General features: G+C 38.1%; 1 protein-coding gene across 10 annotated transcripts in view; it reads left to right on the top strand.

The window, feature by feature from the left end:
• Positions 1-20,058, top strand: part of Prune2 (prune homolog 2 with BCH domain) — a 259,799-nt gene that overhangs the window by 147,710 nt on the left and 92,031 nt on the right. For all 10 annotated transcript variants that reach the window (XM_078047448.1, XM_078047451.1, XM_078047452.1 and 7 more), the window contains exon 7: positions 18,432-18,590. In XM_078047448.1, coding sequence (XP_077903574.1) covers positions 18,432-18,590 — 159 coding nt within the window. The remainder of the gene's footprint in view (positions 1-18,431; positions 18,591-20,058) is intronic.

Below are 20,058 nucleotides of genomic sequence, written 5' to 3' on the forward strand. Positions count from 1 at the left end.
AAGGATTCTAAGTCTTTAAATCTTTTTTTTAAAAACTACCTAACTTAAATGTTTTAAAAGTCTTTTAAAGAAAAAAATCCTATAATCTATATGCTTCAATCACTGCTATCAGAAAACTAAATAATGCGTGCAAATATATAAGCTTTTATCCAAAAAAATATGTGCTATTTTAGAAATTAAGGAGTAAGTTAAATCTAGAATTCTAAAGAGTTAAATAAATCAGATATTGTTGAATCAAATCACTGCTGGTTTTAGGAGAAGTTATCAGTTCATTTGCTGTAGTTGTACTGCTGAGCTAAGAGACAGTTCAATAAATCAACTCAAGCTTGATGGATTCTTCAATTCATTGAAATGAGTGCGTGAAAGAGAAAAGAAATCTCTTAGTATTCCCTCTTTGACAAAAGGGTATGCAAAGAGCCTGAATGGATGAATGGTTGATTAATTTTGCCAGAAATTTTCTTGACAGCAGGAAATATGTTTTTGCATTACTGTTTGCCTGGGATTTATTTGGTAGACTATGAATTATTGCATGTAAATGTGTACCTGAAGCTACATTGCTAAAATAGTCAGCTACTGGTACAAATTCTGGACATGGGATCTGTAATATTTCTGTTTAGTCTTGCACTCCACACCCTTCCAGGTTGCCCTGCAGCCGTATGTATAAATGTCTGTTCTCACTGATCTTAGTGTACAGTCAAGCACTACCAGTGATTCAATATTGAGTTTGGTTTGAGTGCTCATCTGTGCCTCTCTCATGGAAGCTTAGGGCTGGAGGCAACCAAGTGCCAAAGCTTGATAATTCCTAGAGTTATCAACCTGCTAGTTTACCTGTGGACTCTTACCTTTAAATAAGGAAAAGAAAACACAAGCTAGACCCTCACATTCTATTTACAGCAAGCTTACAAATGAGCACATTTCTTAGTTTTATCTTCCCAAGAAGGGATGCAGCTACGCATGAGAAAACCATGGCTGCTGTTGACAACAGCAGGACTCTTTGAGAACAGAAATAGGAGTGGACGCCACTCAGCTTCCCAACTCACTTCTTCCCATAGGAGGATGCTGTGTCCTAGAAGTGACTTTTCTTGGGTCAATGTGGAGGGTAGGGAGGCTTTCAGTTCTCAGTACCCGTGCTGGGGCAGTAGGTGAGAGTGTCATTGTGTTCATGGAAACTTACTCTGCTGCTGTGGTTCAGAGGCTGGAACACCAGAAAGCCCAAGAATTAGGTCATGGCAAAAGAAGTACCTGCTTCACTTTTTCTGCTTGCTGTGGTCTGAATGTGTGTGCTGCCCCAGAATTCATGGACTGAAATCCCAATCCCCGAGGTAAGGGTGTTGGGAGATGGGTCTCTGGGAGGTGAGTCTCTGGGAGGTGATTAGGTCATGGCAGCAGGGCCCTCTTGAATGGGATTAGTGCCCTCCTAAAAGGGGCCCCAGAGAGACTCCTGCCATTTCCACTATGTGAGACACAGTGAAGAGACAGTAGCCCATGAATCAGGAAATTGGTTCTCCAGACACCAAATCTGTCAGTACATTGATCTTAGACTTTCCAGTTTCCAAAAGTATGAGAAATTAACTTTAGTTGTTTATAAGTGATCTAATTTATGGTATTTAGTTACAGCAGCCTGAATGGACTAACATACCAATCATAAATTATTTACTTCCTGTTCACTTTATTTTCCTTCTTGAGGGATTAACATTGGAACCTCCTCCTTCTTTTATGTATCTGACTAGAAATTATCTATGGCATAAGGCACATCATATGACATTTTGCCCAATTTCTCCTTTATATATGTGTATTTTGCACATGCCAACACTGTCTCTCTTGAAAGCCTACCACCACAGTACTTATACTATCTCTGAAAATAAAAGTATAGAGAGATTTTCTCTTTGAAGTTTTTGAAAACACACATACACACACACACACACACACACACACACACCACCCCTTACTAAGCTATGAGACTGCAGAATATTTTCATCGGCTATCCAGATTTGGTATCTCATATTTCTCTTTAGATTATAATAGGAGATGAGAAATGATTAAGAGAAAGAAAAAAAATAAATATAAAAAAGAGAAAGATAATATTAAAAACGAAGATTCTATCTTTGTCCTTATCAGATTGTGACACTCAACTATAAATGAGAATAAATGGCACATGTAAATGTACTCAAATAAAGCTCAGAAAACTTGGGTTCTGGCTCCTGCTCCACCATCAAATCTCCATGTCTAATATTGGGAATATTTTTGAACTTCTTGAGCTTCAGCTTTCTTCTTGTTACCTGGTTATCACAAAATCATTATTCTATCACCAGCTAGAGAATTGGCAAGCAACAATTCAGATTACTTTGATCATTTTTAGAAAAGCCAAAATTGCTCTATAGACATAGAATTTTACTTTTTCTTTAAGTATCACAGCACTTTTAGATTTTGATTCTCTGCATGTTGTCAGCCTATATTCAATAAAATTTTCCCAGGCTAGGATAATCCAGTAAGTGGCCCTGAAGTCTTCCCTGGTGGGCCTTCCAGTCATTTGTGCTGTTTTCCTCCTCCATGGCTTCCAGGAGTCCAGATGGTAGGCTTGCCAATTCTTTTTGTGTCTTGGTAACTTAATTATTAGCCACCTGGGACTAGCCCCTCATTGACTAATGGGGAAAACAAAGCAACAACAACAAAATGATCTTCCATAAAAGGTTAAAGACTCTAAAATGTAAAAAGTAATGATTTGGAATTTTTTTTCTTAAAGTCAACTCTGCATCTGAAAATGTTCACTTCTATTATAATCATTTAGTAAGTTTTCAGAAGCTCTACATTTATTTCTCTAGTTCTTTGGTTGTAAGTGACAGAAGCAATTCAAATTTGTTTAAGGAAAACAGTGAATTAATTGCTGGAGTGATAATCCAGAAGATAGTTAGCTTCTGATATTCTTCAACTTGAACTAAATCACCAGGGTTTCTCTCTTTTTCCCCCTCTCTTGCCTCTGTGTCTCTCCATGTTGGCTTCATTCTCAGGAAAACTCTTTCCATGACTCCCCAAGATGCCCACGGGTAGCCCCAAGCTTATGTGATTCTTAGATCTCTGGATATCAGGGGAAGAGAAAGCTTTACAAAACCCCAGTGAAGCCTCTTATCCATCTGACTCAGGTCACATATTATTCCTAAAACCGTTACTGTGGCCCTTGTGGATGGAGGGCTCAGCCTGTGTCATCTGCCACCTGGAGCTCAGTGTGGGAGTGAAGACAGCCCTGCACCAGCCACAGGAACGAGGATGGCTCCTCCCTACTTCATGATATAGTCAGCCACAGATACCTTGAGCACCATCCCTGACTGTGAGATGAGACTTCAGAGCAGCTTTCTGCACTGTGCCAGCCCTCCAACAGCTGTTGGAACAGTGCTATACTGTGTGTGTGTGTGTGTGTGTGTGTGTGTGTGTGTGTGTGATGCACTGGGGATGGCTGAGCACAGCAACACAGAAGCAAAGACTCATGACTGTGGCCCCTTAGTCAGGTAGAAGAACGTTCTCTCAAAGCAGACAGAAATATGATTCTGTTGTTATTTCCCAGCAAGCCAGGTTCCTAGCTATTTTCAGGAAATTTTAAAAATCAATACAAATGTCACAGACAGAAGTTCAGTTCCGTCTTGGGAAGTGCAGCCAAGTGTTACTTAACAACAGGTCCACATTCTGAGAACTTTGTCATTAGGTGACTTAGTCACGGTGTGTGCTTCATAGCATGCTTAAACCTAGAAGGTACAGTAATCCATCACTCTACATGGCCTCTTGATGAAATCAAGAGGCACGGTAAACACAAGATGTAGGATGAGAGTCAGGAAAGAGTTGAGAATAATGGAGGAAGAGCAAGGAAATAGATAAATACAGTTAGAGAGGCAGACACAGAGGTTTTCTTAATCATGAGCCTTGGCTTGGGGCCCAGTGGTCGCTGGAGGTCTACTTCTAACTCATTTAATCCATCTCAGAAGGAGCTGTCTGCAAGAGATGTGCCGGAAGCCAAGACTAGAAAAGACTGATGCTCGTTGAGCCTCACTAATGTGACATCTCAAGCCCCAGGAAAAACCAGACACAGATAAACTACCCAACCTGGACACTGCACATTCTCAAGTTAATTGGGCCTGCCAACTGGAGACTTTGGAGAACTGGCTTGCCTGTCTTTGCAGCTGTATAAGAAATAAGACAATAAGAGCAATTGCTTAATTCTAAAGTTAGACTAAACAAAAGGAAACAACATAGGATGATTCAAAACACACACACACAAAAATCAAGCCAATGGTGTGTGTTGGGTGTCAGTGATGGATTTCTTAGAGATTGAGATCATTACCAACAAAGAGAAGGTTGCTTTTCCAAAATATGTGTTTAAGTTCAGTTTTCTATGACATGAATGCATGTATCAGGGCCCTTCAAAGATTAGATGTCTGCTGGTGGTAGAAGAGTAGGGGTGTTTGGGTATAAAGGTTTGACTCCTTTCCTATAAGCAAAAGAGGTTGGCTTTGGTGGCTAGCAAAATGTAAGTGCAAGCCCCCATTCTGTTCTCATATTCTTAGCTTGAAATCATTTCCTCTATCATATGAGAATGCTATATTCTTTAGGTAAGTCTCACTCTCTAGGTTTCTCATTTTTCCAAAGAGAGATATTAAGAATATTCATTACTTTCTTTCAGATTCATTTATAGAATTATCTTTTTTCTTTTTTCATAGTGGACTCGTGGACTCCCCTCCTTTTTTATGGCTTCTAACACTCCATGTGTGGTACCCAGACTGGCAGCACAGCCAATGTCTGAGAGCTTGTAGAGATACATGAACATCTCGGGCCCCATCATACTAAATCAGAGTCTGTAGATTAACAAGCTGATTCCAGGTGATTGTATTTAAGAGGTTTAAGTTACTCTATCTTGAGACTCAACATCCTGATGTTGAGGGATGAGCGGGTAAAGCTGTACAACTTGCCTCTGCTAAGAGAAATTCTGTATATTGATCGTCTCCTAACTAATGTGCTGAGCTAAACATTCTCCATACTGTTCTATAGAACATACTGACTGATAACCTCAGCTGAATGCTCGAAGCTAACTTAAAACTCTCTAAGAAAGCACAGGTGTGTGCACACCCTGTGACTAAATTCAATGTTTACCAAGTATCAGCTGTGTTTGCTCCAAACCTGTTCATACTAGTTAATATAATTACACAACCTTTAATATACTGATGAAGTAGAAATAGTTACTTTTTAAGATGAATGCTTTGGAACACACTATAGAATGAAATGAGGCATACTCTCAATAAAATATGTTCTCAAATAATGACAATAGAGCCATAAAAATTGGGGGGAGGGTAAAAAGGCTTATATGAATGCACATGTTTAGGTAATTAAGACCTGGTAATGGGTTTTTCTGATAAATTTCTCTACATATCCTTAGTTGTCTGGCAAGGCTGCTGGCCATTCACCAAATATTTGCAGGCATCTTTGCATTATACATCGATACTGTCAAAATATCAGTAACACTTTAGGTTTCCTATGATTAAAAAATAAGTTAGCAGATTTTCAGGAATCCCAAATATAAAATTTAGTGTTTAAAAAAATGCTCTGTTTGGTTTGGAATAATACAACTTTTCTATTATTTTTTTTTAAAGCCATTCTGGGAAATACCTGTGAGAACTTCACTTTCCTGAAGTAGGAAGTGATGTTTAACAAAGTTCTTGCTCTTTCTTTGAAGCCATCATGCTTATTTTTGTTTGCCTAAGAGAATAAAATTGCTGTTTATAAGCATACCAATCTAACTAAAAGACAATGGATAGGAATTCCATTATTTATACCAGCTTAGAAAATGGAAACCTCTGGTCAGTTAGTGTAAAGCATCTATGCAAATGCTCCCATCCCTGACTTATTTCTATAACACTTACCTCTTTACCCAGAAAGAATGAACTGTGTCTTGCTTTGTGGAGTAACATTTCTGAAACAAAAGCATGTGTGACTTGTTACATTTACAAGACTCTCCTGCTGTTATTCTGTAGGGCAGTGGTTCTTAACTGGACTGACTTTGTCCCAAGGGGACATTTGGCAATGTCTGGAGACACAGGTGATTGTCACAATAGGGATAGGGAGTTTACTATTGTCATCTAGTGGTCAGCCAGGATGCTGCTAAACATTCTGCAATGCACAGAGCAGCCTCCGACAACAAAGAATTGTCCAGCCCAAAATGCCAATTCCCCAGTAGAGGAAACCTGCTTTAAAGTGATTTATTTTTACCAGTGATAAATGTGGGGTTTTTTGTTTTTTTTCCCCCTGGATTTGGCTTATTTGAAGCCATTTCATAAATAATTCTTGGTTAAAATAATAACACCCAAATAAACTCTTGTACTACCAGAACACTCCAGGGCTTCCTTTCTACCTTGAGGTCAGGGGCTGTAGATAATTTATAAGGCCTTGTGGATGCTACTAACAGAAATAGCAGTATTATGGCTGTGGTAATTTGAGCTTCTGAAGATTTCAGAGACCAAAAAGAGATTCCCTTACCTGACCTACAAGGAAAAAAAAAAAAAAAAAAGGAGCTTTGGCCTCTTTTTCCTGATTGTTTGGATAGTATATTTTTAATTATTCACACATAGTTTTCATTTTATATGTTTAATACTTTTATGGATTTTAGAAACACTTTCTTTTTCTTTTTGTGATGCTGAGGCTTGAACCCAGGTTTTTACACATGCTAGGCAGAGTTCTACTGCTGAGCCACATCCCTTGTCCTATGATACCCTTTTTAATTGGGGTGCAAAATTCCATGAAAATCAAAGTTAATACAAAAGTTATCTTTCCAAACATCTCGTCTCTTTCTATGATGAGGGTTGGCTGGAAGTAAAATAAGGATTTGAAGTATTATCGAATGTGTGTATTCTGTGTGTGTGTGTGTGTGTGTGTGTGTGTGTGTGTGTGTGTGTGTGTGTGTGTGTATGTGTGTGAGAGAAAGAGAGAGAGAGAGAGACCTTTATGCCTGGTATCTGAAGTGCCAAATACGGGTTTATCTCCTCATCATCCCTCTTCCAGGAAACAACTCTTTATCTACCAATTTCCTTGTAACTAGTGCCATCTCTGCGTTTTATGGTCTTTCCAATCCACCTCAATTGTTTTGCCCCAAAGCAAGGGAACCAAACCAATTGTAACAACCACAGTTATTTCTCCAGGATTTTGGAACTCAAGATCAAAAGGAAATAGGCTCTTGACTCTAATTATAAGATCTGCACTGATTTTCTGCAGCCACCAACATTCCCCGCCACACGGAGGCTGCCACTTGACTTTGGGAGGGCAGATGAAGCCCAAAGAGGATGGAGAGGCAGGGGGGCCAACAGCCTCCTGGCTGTCCCAGTTCACCCAGTTCTCCCTCGGTTTTTGTAAGAATGCTCTCCAAATTCTTCTGTGTTTTTCTATGTAAGCCAGTTAAGTCCCTGTGACTTGGCAATCCAGAGGATCACAACAATGCCATGTCCTACCTGAAAAGGAATTCCTCAGGCACCCCATACAGACATCCCCAAAGAAAGATAAAACCACAAACACCAGAGTGTATCTGTTTTCAGGAGGGGGGTTTCTGGTAATTAGCTCAGATTGCAACAAATGGCACACACAGACTGTTGGCTCTGCATGTGTGCTCTAAGATTGGTGTTTACCCTATTATATTCCAATTTAAGCAAGACATAAAGTTTATCAGTGAGCAAATGGATCCAAGCAAGACACATATATGGGCGGTGAGAGGTGTGGGCCTTGATGAATAGATATTTTTACACTTCAAAAAAATTAATGAATTACTTTCATTGAGTCGATAGCAAAGGGGACCCAACCACATTCCCCATTTAAACTTGGTGATGGTTGGGTATTTTTAGCAAATGAGTTGTCAGCAGAAAGGCTTCATTAGACCCATCAGGATATCTGCCCATGAAGAACGAACTCCCAAACTGTACTGACAGTTTCCTTGAGCCCAAATGATGAAGCACCTCTGACAAGAGCCATATTGAGCTCCCCATGTGAAGAGCATGAGGAACAAAGGAGGCAGTTTGATCTTTATTTGGTCAGGTTAATATTGACACAGCTTAGACGAATCCAAAACGTGTGTGACGCCCTGTACCACAAGGCTCTGGAGACACCACTGGTGGTTTCCATGAAGCAGAAAGAGGAAGGAACCAGAGAGGAAGGAAGTTCTCCTGCTTCTTCTAAATAGTCTTGAAGCTAGTTGATTTATTTTTACAAAGGAAAATAATTAAAGCTATTGAGTGTTCAGGCTCATGGCTCAAAACAAGCCAATTTTTTTATATGTGTACATAATTATAAAAATAATTCATTGCTATTATTTCTAGTTTATAGTTAGACTATTGCCCAGCTTCTGCCATTTCAAAAACAAAGCATGCTTGGTCGCTGGGTTGCCCATTGCACATGAGTCCTGAATTATTCATTCCCCCAAATCCTTGGAAACATACATGAACAAGAAAGAGGCCTTCAGGAAAACAACCATCTGCCTTTCCTCACTATTTGCAGTAGTTGAAAGTTTTCGTGATTGTCAGTTTGTCCTTAAAGAAAACTGTAAATTAGGCTGACCTGGTTTATGAGGTGATGACTTATCTGTATTTAATTGGTTGAGACCTCCTGGCATCTAAGTCTTCTACTGACTACTCGTGAGAGTCCGTCCAGGACTTTCTTCGGTGAAGTACAGTGTTTAAGCACCTTTGCCCAGGGTCAACTTTTCACTGGTGTGACACTATTCCTTTTTATGATGGAGATACTGAGGAAAGGATAGAATTTCAACTCAATTTTAGGCTAACCTGAAACCAGCTCAGAGTTTTTTTTTTAAGTTATTATTTTAAACCTATGCTTTGAGATGAATTGTTTCCCAATTCCCACCACCTCTTTTCTTTCTTCATTAATGATGTGGTTATGGGGATAAGTAATACTTGTTCCATGACCTAAAAATAATTAATTTTCAATTAGTAATTCCTTCTATTCTGGAATTCTTTCAAGTGGGCACCTTATAAGACTTATTGCTTCTAAGACTTTTAGATTTTCCTTTCTTACTTATGATATGCATGACCTAAACCAAAGCACCTGCAGATTGATTTACATTATAAATATCTTTGATAGTCATGCCTTAATAAGAAGACTCTGCTCTTAATAGACTTCTCCTATTAAGATGCCTACTCCATCAGAGAAAAACAAAACAATCCTCTTGAGTCTTCCTACTCCCCTCCACAAATTCTAATTCTTGCTTTTCTGTGGACTTTTGAGCAGAAGATAAGTTATGTTGAGAGCATCTTTAAATCATGAGATTTTTACACACTGAATGGTAAAGTAGATTTTTCTGTTTGGGGGTGTCTAATCTACTAGAGCAAGGAAAATACATGGGGCTAATTTTGGATAACCAGCAATTAGGTTGTGTGTACTGCTTCTTTTCACTCCTGAATATACATGGATGCCAAACTTTTCAAAAATACTATTGCTGCAAGGATATAACAACATTCTTTTTTATAGATGCTTTCTCAGGCTTCCAGTTTTAGGTTCTTACATATTATTAGCAGTCATTCCACATTTACACTTTATAGAGTAAGCGAGAAACCGGAAATCAATCATAATGCATGGTAATATCAGATCTTCAAAAGTTTACCTGGTCACAGTGGCACACGTCTGTAATCCCAGCAGCTCAGGAGACTGAGGCAGGAGGATCACAAGTTCAAGGCCAGTCTCGGCAACTTAGCAAGGCCCTAAGCAATTCAGTGAGACCTTGTCCCAAAAAACAAAAAGGGCTGAGATGTAGCTCAGTGGTAAAGCACCCTGAGTTCAATCCCCAGTACTGACTAGGAAAAAAAAAAGTTTAAGCAGTGTATTATTATTAGCAGTTGTCAAAATCAAGGATATTTCTTGCTTGTGTATAGTGACAAGGGAGAATCATTCTAAATAGAAATAAATGGAATAGAAAAAATAGTTTTAAATTATATCATTTTATTTTATTGGTACTGGGGATTTAACCCAGAGGCACTTAACCACTGAGCCACATCCACACCCTTTAAACATTATTATTATTATTATTATTAATTTTGATACAGTTGCTTAAGTCCTTGCTGAATTGCCAAGGCTGGCTTCAAACTTGCAATCCTCCTGCCTCAGCCTACTGAGTCACTGAGGTTACAAACATATGCCACCGTATCCAGATTAAAATAATTTTTATTAAATTAAAAACTGAATTAATGAGTAATATCTTCAGTATCTCCTCATATTAGGATAATACAGGAGTGAAAGTATGGTCTCTGACTTCAGGCTAACCTGGACTGGAGTTCCATTTTCCACACACATGATGCAAACTACTTAACTCCCAGAGCCTCCATTTCCTCAGTGCAAAGCAGACAACTACTGACCTCACAGAATTCTCTTAAAGTTTAAATAAAATGATGCAAAGCATTTAACAGAATGCCGAATGCAGAATCAATGCTTGAATTATGATAGGCAATATAACATTGATTTCAGTCAATAAAATTAATTGAGCAACAAATGAAATTATATTGGTATACGTGCTATCCATTAACTTATATATTCTAATATATTTCATTTACATAAATTATTTTCACAAAAAGGCTTTATCTTTAGTTATAAAGAATGAAAATATGTACTATTTGACTCATTTTCAAAATATGATGCATAATATAGTTTAAAAGATTCCAGTGAAGTTATTAAGATGCCTTGGCTCCCCTAAAAATATATAAGAACAATGGTGTGTAAAAAATGATATCTAGGAAGAATATGGGAAATATCTTGGCTTACCAATTAAAGAATGCATAAAAACATAATAAATAAAATCTCTTAATTTATGCATATTGTGTTCTCATAAATCATTTCCTGTCAAAATTATCAGACTTTATTATTGCTGAATATCTTAAACATCATAACAGAATTTTGGTAGCATAAATCATAAAGCTTTCAGTTAGGACATTTGTATACATACCTCAGCATTTTTCTTATATCTTGATTTAAAAAAAAAAAAGCCTTCAGTCTAGAAACAAATCCATGCAGAGTATAAATGTCAAACTATACTCTTAAATTTCAGTAACTCAGCAATCCATGTTGCCCACAGTGCTTACAAAGTAGTTATGGATCGTCAAACTCTAGGACTCTGTTCTTCAAAATGCAGCTGTACAAGCTGTATTTTTAATCTTGGTAAAGATTTTTATCTACAAAAATCCTAACTGTGAGTGATAGCTACTCACCTGATTTTTCTATTACCTGCAAGAAGGAAAAGATTTTCAGATATAACAATTCTAGGAATAGCTTATCCTTGATGCTACAAAGTAATTTATTTCACATAATAAAAGCCTTAGTCAGTATATTTCATTTATAATTTGTAAGGGAGACAACCACTTCAGATGGTGTGTGTAGTCCACAATGCTGGACCTAAGTGGAGAGAATGAGCACCAGGAGTAAAATTCACTGCAGGTTATTTGGCAGTTGGAGGGGAAATGATGGAAAAGTCTGTACCCATGGCAATTTAACTGAAGGAAAAATCACTATGTGTTTTGTTTGTTTGTTTTGTTTTGTTTCATGCTTTAAAAGCTGTTGTTTATATAGTGGCAAACACAAGTTCATTCATTGACTCTAACTTGGAATTAAAGGCTAAAAATCTATTAACGAGCTGAATACTTCCTTACCCCCCAGTTTTATATATCATTTTGAAAGTGACTTAGCTTCATATTTCACTTAGTGCACTTTCCTCCATAATCTCACATATAGGTTTTACATCAATCATGTAAGTGGCTTAAAGATGTGTGTGATTGATTAGCATTCAAGAACTCACATGTATCGTAAGGGTTATAAAACAAAGAACTGTAGTCTATGTGAACTCTTGCAAAATATGTCCTGTGAATCAAATTAATCCAATAAATCCTGAGAATGGCTTTTTGTTTGTATGTTTGTTTTAAATATTTTTAGTGGTAGATAGACATGATATCTTTATTTTATTTCTATGTGGTGCTGAGAACTGAACCCAGAGCCTCACACATGCTAGGCAACGCTCTACCACTAAGCTATGACCCAGTCCTGTTTGCTTTTGAGAATGTCTTCTTGATAGCTTAAGAACCAGGAAAGGAAGGAGACCCAATGTTTGTTGTCTACTGTCTGGCAGGCACTAGGCCAACCTGTTACACACGTCCTCAGTTCTCATGACAATCCTCTGTTGGGTACGGGGGTTCAGGGAACCAAGGCTCTGAGAAGAATTAACTCATGTAGCTCAGCTAGTGAGTAGCAGAGCCATGGTCTCCTCCTGTCTGGCTGGCTCTAAAGCCTTTACTAGAAACCTTGCAGGGAGCTCACTAAAATAATGGAGAGACATAAGAAATTTAATATCAGCAATTTGCCTAATGGTGACAATTTTAAATATCAGTGTATTTTAATGTCCATTTAATGCTAGTTCTCAATATGTTACCAGAATACATACAGAACTGACATTCTATTTGATATGAGTATAGAAATTACACTATGAGTGTTTTTTTATCACTAAGTATTGCTTTACAGTATGGTTTTATAGCAGTATAATATTCCATTTATGATTGTTTCATAATTTATCTAATCATTTCTCAGCTATTGGACATTTAGATTTTGTTTCCAAGTTTTAGTTATTAAAGTAATAATCCCATAAGTAGCTATGTCCACAAACTTTGTGTGCATATCCAGTTATTTCCTTAGAATGTATTTCTAAAATGTATATGAGATTATCTTTAAGAAAGATTTATCAATAATAGAAGATTAAAATTTTTATTATCAAATAATTTTTTGATGAGTTTACATATTATTTATGGCTGTTTGTATTCCAATTGCAAATTGTCTTTTATGTTTTCTGACTTTTTCTATTGTTACATCTATTCCATTTCATTTATTTATTCAAACTCTTACTCTCAAGGACATGAAACTTATCTCCTTCCAGTTAAAAACATAAAACAATAATTGCACTGGGAAATTTTTGGTGAGTTCTGGACAGGAGAATGTCATTATGAGATTTAGATTTTTTAAAACTCCCTATTGATAACTGATTGTAGGGAGACAAGTGTGGAAGAGTAGCCCTGGGAATGGGTCACCCAAGTTCAGGCCACAAATGATAGTGGCTGTGGCTAGGATAGCAATCAAGATGGAAAAAAATTAGAAAAGTGTTTGGACTTGAGATATGTTTTAAAGGATTCATTGATGGATTATATGAGGAGTGAGGGGAAAAGGAACCAAGAATAAGCTAGATGTCTGTCATGAGTTGCTGGGTGGCTGGTGGCGCCATTCAGAAGAACTGGGCAGGAGGTGGAGCCTACTGTATTTGGGAGGCTGATGAGACCTACAGGGAGCATTAGGTCGTCACTGGCAGAAGGATGGGTTTAAAGCCAAATGACTGGATAAGATCTCTAAGAGAATGCATAGAGAAAGAAGGTGAGCCAGGCTGGGAAACACAGTTTGAGACAATGAACATTTCAAGGCTTAATAAAGAAGAGCCACCAGCAAAGGTGACTGAGGAGTGGCCGGTGAGTTGGGAGAAAAACAAGGTGAGCATGAGGTTGGGAGAATGAAGTGCTTCAGGAAGGAGGGAGGGGACCTGAGGAATTCTGCAGAAAAGTCAAATAGGGCAAGAACAGGAAAGTGATTTTCCTATTTGGCAAACTGGAAGTGATCGATACTTCTGAGAAGAGCAGTTTGGGGGAAAAAATGGAGCCCAACACCCAACAGGAAGGACTGAGAAGACAGTAAAAGGTGACCAAGTGTGAGTGATTCAAGAAACGGGGCTTTCCTCTCCCAAGGACTATCCACATTCAAGTACTCAGACGTTTACAAGACATTATTTAAATCACTTTTATTTCATATGATGCAGGGAAGCTACCAGCGTACAGCATAGGGACTAAAATTTTCAGAGCAGTGGAATGAGAAGTAAAATAGGATCGTGTAAGAGTGGGATTTTCCACTGCAATTGCCTGTGCACTTCCAACCATGTACACAGGGAATTTATTGGATACTATTGATTGCTATCTCAGATCCAATAGACCTGGATCATTTCTGTTTTTCTGCCTGGGGGCCTCAGGGCCTTTTTTAAAGCTATTGAGATCGACACCTTAGCTTGTGACTGGGAAATAGTAAAGTCTTTTTCTCCCAGCATTTCTAGACCTTCCTATTTCATAACTAGGAATTACTCAGGCAAAAAGGCTCACGACCTCTAAAAATGCATAATGATGGAATCCTAGGAACTATTCATGACAAAAGACTGAGGCAGAAAGCAATTGCTGTTCTTCCTAACTGGTGGAATCAATCTGGGATTTTGCCATTTGCAATGATTAGTAAAAGAACTACCTCAATTCCATACAGTGATTATAGACTGGACCTCACTGCACAAGAGGTGTGTGCCTGAGCTGGAGATGGTAAATTAAAGGAGAGGGTCCTCTTTATTTTTTAAACCCTAGAAAATTAATTAGGAATGCATATGCACGTATATAATTTTAACTTAAGGTGGGAGAAATGTTTTGGAGATGTTTGAGCAGATTAACAAATCGTATTTGTATACATGTAACTAAAACAGTAATTTATCAGGTAGAAGGCAGATGGGGGAAATAAAATGCCAACCTGTATCTACAGTTGTGTTGTGTTGATGATGAAGTGCTGTTTATTCAGGGCCAGCCTAGCTTGTCAGCAACATAAGAGCCATCGCAGCACAGGACTCCCTGCATAGCTAGAAGACAATAATAAATTATCTCCTATGCAAACAGCACCGGCATAAAAGCAGAACAAACAGACTGTGCTGCTCGGGTTCCTGAGATTCTCACTCATTCCCTTGTTTGATTCTATTCTAAATGTGAAATTCTTCACCTTATCCTAAGGCCAGTAAGGATGGAATCCAGTTTGAACAATTATGTTAGGGTAGATAGGGCATCATTGACGACAATCTCTGTTTTGGCGTTACTGTAAAATGTATTTTGTCTAATATGCCAAAATGATTCATGTAATTTTTTTTATTAATATTTCATTTGATTCTGTGGAATTCAGGGTTACCCAGAGGAAAACTGAGACAGTGTGTCACTGTTAGATGTGATTGTAAAATCATTTTGAGAGACATGATGAAAATACAGATGCTTGCATTTTCTAATACAACTTGCTACATAAGAATTTCTAGCAAGCTGCCCAGAAATACACACCCCAGGGTGATTTTTTATGATGATGCTAGTGTGAGGAATCAGGACGGAGGGTGTGAGTACAAGCCTTGTGAGTGAGTACAACCCAGAGGACTGGTTTGCAGGAAAAAAAATCAATTGAGAAGTGCCTCCCTGAGGCAATGCTTTGCAAATTTCAGTGTGCAAGGAATCATCTGGGCTGGGTGGAAAAGGCAGAGTGGACTTCAGTAGATCTGCATGTGGCCAGACAATGCATTTTTTTAAAGATGCCAGGTTTGGTCAGTGCTACTGGGCTGGAGTCTGATAGGAAATCTAGAGTCATCGGCATAACACAGTAGAATCCAGACAGGTTGAATGCAGCTGATATATTGGAATAACAAACAGTCCCCAAAGAATGGCTTTGAAAAAACTGATTCTTCTGCATTTGAATCTTGTGCTCAGACAGGAGCAAAACCTGCCCTCTCTTGTTTGAATGGCAGCCAAGAGTATAGTGATAATCATTACTATATGTGAAAATCTCTTTGAAATTTGTGTCTTCTTTCAAGGATTTATAAATGTAAGGAAGGTTATATACATAATGAAAAAAATTAGACAGAAAAATTGTAGGGTTTCTCCTGCCAAAGCCTTTAGGTACTGAAGATAGGATGTAGGAAGTTGTTGTTCACTCCTGTTTTTCTTCAGGACCAGATATTTCATAATTCCTAATTGCAAAAAGCTCAGCATGGAGGTTCTTTTTATTATTAATTAATTAATTTATACTAATTAGGTATATATGACAGAAGAATGTATTTTGATTCATTGTACATAATTGTAGCACAGCTTTTCTTTTCTCTGGTTGTACATGATCACCAATGACGATTTGAAATATTTTTTTCTGTCAAATTCATATTATGTGTAAGATGAGATCCAATAGAAAAAAAGACACATTCTAAATATCGACCTCTACCAGGGGTGAATTTGTCTGTTTAATCTACTTAAAGATTGTTATGATGCAATTTGGACAGTAAATAAAAAGCACGAAAGGTGACAGTATGGCTTGTGGAATACATGTTTCCAAAAGCTATTGTAAGGGAGCATTATAAACTTATTCATCAGCAGTAGAGCCTGAGACCTTTGTGAATTCCCACATGCAACTCCTTGTAGCCTGAGAGGAAAAGTGGCCTTGTAAGACACCTAAGGAGAGTAGCTGCCACAGAAGAGACAGCAAAGTCTCCTGGAGAGACTGTGATTGGCAGGGCCCGCACACCTACCAAGGTCTCATGTACTCCCTCAAGGCCCCACAGACTTCAACATCAGAATTACAGAGTACATGTTTTATGGCTATTTGGGGTGTCTGGTACATAGTCCGATCCTCTAGTACCAAATCTTCATTTTCAAAGAGCTGCCTCTGACAAACATTAATGTGGACAAAGACTGCAACTGTGTGTTCTGCCCTGTTCAGCTCTTCACGGTGGCTAACTGAGGAGGAGCCCATGCACTTCCACTCTCCATGGCATACATTTCTGTATTGTCTTAGTATTTTACCAGCAGCATGGGAGGGAGGAGGAGAGGGAAAGAGGAGGTATTGGGTAATGAGATTGCCCAAATTATGGTATGTGCATATGTATGAGTATATCACAGTGAATACAATTATTGTGTATGATTACAATGCACCAATAAAAACTAGTTAATAATTAATTTAAAATCTGTTTTACCAGCAGCAGGAATAATTCTGATTACTATTATGATTAGAAAAAATATAGAATTGTTTAATCTCTTGAGAGGACATCATGATGTTTTTTATTGATTAGCACAATGGACTGTTAGTTGATTGATTATATGCAGTGATTTTTATATAGATACACACACACATATGTAGGTACGTATGTATAAGTCATTGCTCAGTGTCCATGGGGAATTGGTTCTAGGATCCTTTTTGAATAATCAAATCTGCAGATGTTCAAGTCCACTATATAAAATGGCATAATATTTTCATATAACCCCCATATATCCTCCCTTATACTTGAAATCATCTCTAGATTACTTATTTAATGTATATGACTTATATGGTATTATATAATATAATGTAGATGCTATGTAACTAATTTTATAGTGTATTGCTTAATAAATAATGACAAAGAAAAAGGTCTGTACATATGTAAGTTTCTTTTTCAGAAGATATGTGATCCACGGTTGATCAATTCCACAGATATAGGGGACTGACTCTATGCATGTATGTAAGCTATGATACAGAATTGTGCAGCACAGGTTGATTTTGTGTATGTGTCTCTCCTGTCATGCAATAAATAGTTCTTCAGCATCTAGTGTGTGCCAGTTGTTATGCTAGGAGCTAGCACATGGACTTCACTGTACTTCTTTCAGGAAGAGAATCACATAGACAAAGTGGTTCTCAATGAAGATAAATCTGGAAAAGAGACCAGCACATTTTCTGTGAATTATATGGGCCACAGTTTTGGGTGCTTTCTGAAATTATTCATTCTTCCATAGTTGCCACATAGACCTAGTAGACCAGATATCAAAATTCTTTATAAAAGTCTTTTGGGGTGAGCAGGGGGATCTCAAGTTCAAGGCCAGCCTTAGCAACATAGTGTGTCTTAAAATAAAAATAAAATTTTAAAAAAAATGGCTTGGGATGTAACTCAGTGGTAAAGTTCCACTGTTTTCAATCCCCAGGACTACATACACAAAACAAACAAATAAATAAACATCTTCTGCACTTCTATGCTACAGTAAAAGTCACTCAGTAAACTCAACTAATTTTATCCTCAGAAATTTCTATTTGTAACTAATAATAGTCATCAAATAAAATTTTCAAATTATAAAAAAATAAAATACAAAATATTTTATATTTAAAATTTTTATTATAAAAATGAAAAATATAAAATGAAAATGTTATAGAGAACACTAATTCCCTCCTATTTTTCTAGTACTAGATTATGAACATAACCCACATTCATATAAATGATAAGAAGAATAAATATGCTTTGTGAAGTAAGGATTTGAATAAGTATTTTAGAAAAAGATGTTGAGATATTTGTTACTAATCTAATGCTATTTCTTAATGATGGCAAAGAGTCCTTCCTCCATCGATTTGTGAAAACCTCTAAGAAAAGTGTATTTTAAGCCATAGCATAAAATTTGTCAAACTTTCTCAAGCAAAGTATTCATCTCACTTAGCTCTAGCTATAAATATTGTCCCTAATGTGTCATCAGATTGGACGTATTTGTGGCACAGCTCTTCACAGACTGACATTAATATCAAATGTCCTGTTGTTTCAGAATTGTCTGTTTCACAGCAATATCACCAGTGATTTGAAAGCATTCACAGACAAGTTTGGTTATGACGTCCTCATCCTGTTCGCTAGCTACCTATCAGAGGAGCAGCAGCCAAGGAGGCAGGTCGCTGTGTATTCCCAGAACCTAGAACTGTGCAGTCAGGTGAGTTCTCCTTCAACCCTAACCCATTTCACTGCATCCTAACCTGCTGGCTTCTAGAACACATGGCGGGAGATGGGAATGGATTTGTAGCTTGTAAGAAATCGACCCCAAGAGATAGCATAAAATGTAAGATAGAGTCCTAGCGTTTGAATTTTAGGAAATGCTGGAGGTATTTTGTGCATTTGGACCTTTTCAAAGAGCTTGTGTCCATTTTGGGTTGCTATAAGAAAGTTCCTGAGGCTTAATAAGAAGTTGATTTCATTCACAGTTCTAGGGTTTCAAGACCATGGCTCTGGCATCTGCTTGGGCTCTGGTGAGGACCTCAAGGCAGATAGTGTCACCCTGATGGGAGAAGTCAGAAGAGATGACACGGTGACACTGGAAGCAGAAGAGTCCGTTGAGATGGCTGAACTTGCTTGATAGCAACCCACTCTCATGAGAACTAATCTAGTCCCATGAAACCTTCATAAATCCCTCTGAGGGTGATGCCCCCAAGACCTATAACCTCCTACTAGGACCCCCAACTTTTAAGTCCCCACCACCTCAACACTGCCACCCTGGGGACCAAGCTTCCAGTACATGAACTTTTGGAGGACACACTCAAATCATATCCAGACCATGGCAGAGCTCCAGGACAACTTTTCTTCTAGACCGAATCCATGAAATCAAGTTTCTCTATCTCAAATAAGAGCAAGTTTACCTTGGCGTGCCGTTTCCTTTTGAGACTGCTCCTCGGTAATAACTAACAAGGTTTGGTTTCTGTTTTGTGCTCGGGCTTTAGTAACTGGTGACCTGAGGCTTTCATCTGTTAGTTGGTGGTAGCTAAGATTCTGACTAGGTTAACAGTTGGATCCTCTAGGTTGATGGCTAAGCCTTTTAATCCAAAGTCTAGGAAATAAAAATTAATTTTAAAAAATTAATCAGAAGACACCATTGGATGTATCAAGCCAGTGTACTTGATTTCTAATGTGAGAACCTATGTGACTCGTTACTGGAGGAACCATGTGGGCATCAAATGCTCCTTCCCTCATCGTCCCTCACTAATAGGTTAGACACCACCTCATGCATCCCCAGGTGGCTGGAGGCAATGCCTCCTTTCTTTCGTATATCCTCACATTCTATCCTCAAAGAGCACTGTATCAGCTTTCTTAACCCCATGTGTACTCTAGCTTGCTCTCTGTGCTTTCTCTTTTCCAGATAAGAAGCCCCCTGCCCCTGCCACAGGTGCATCTGTGCCTCCTCCTCTGACCTACATGCTTGTGCACCCTGTCACCAGCCTGTGGCTCTTTCAATGTTTGACTCTGCATTTGGTTTCAAAGCTGAATTTTTATCTTTGGTTACCGGCTTCCAAGGGACAAGATTTAGACATTGGAAGCCTCCACGATAGTATTTTTCAAATCAAAGCTCTTAGCAGCAGATTCTTTATATTGCTTGTAGGAAAGGACTTACATGGTTCTAAACCTCTGTA

The sequence above is a fragment of the Ictidomys tridecemlineatus genome, chromosome 4 (genome assembly GCF_052094955.1).
Source record: "Ictidomys tridecemlineatus isolate mIctTri1 chromosome 4, mIctTri1.hap1, whole genome shotgun sequence".
Lineage (NCBI taxonomy): Eukaryota > Metazoa > Chordata > Mammalia > Rodentia > Sciuridae > Ictidomys > Ictidomys tridecemlineatus.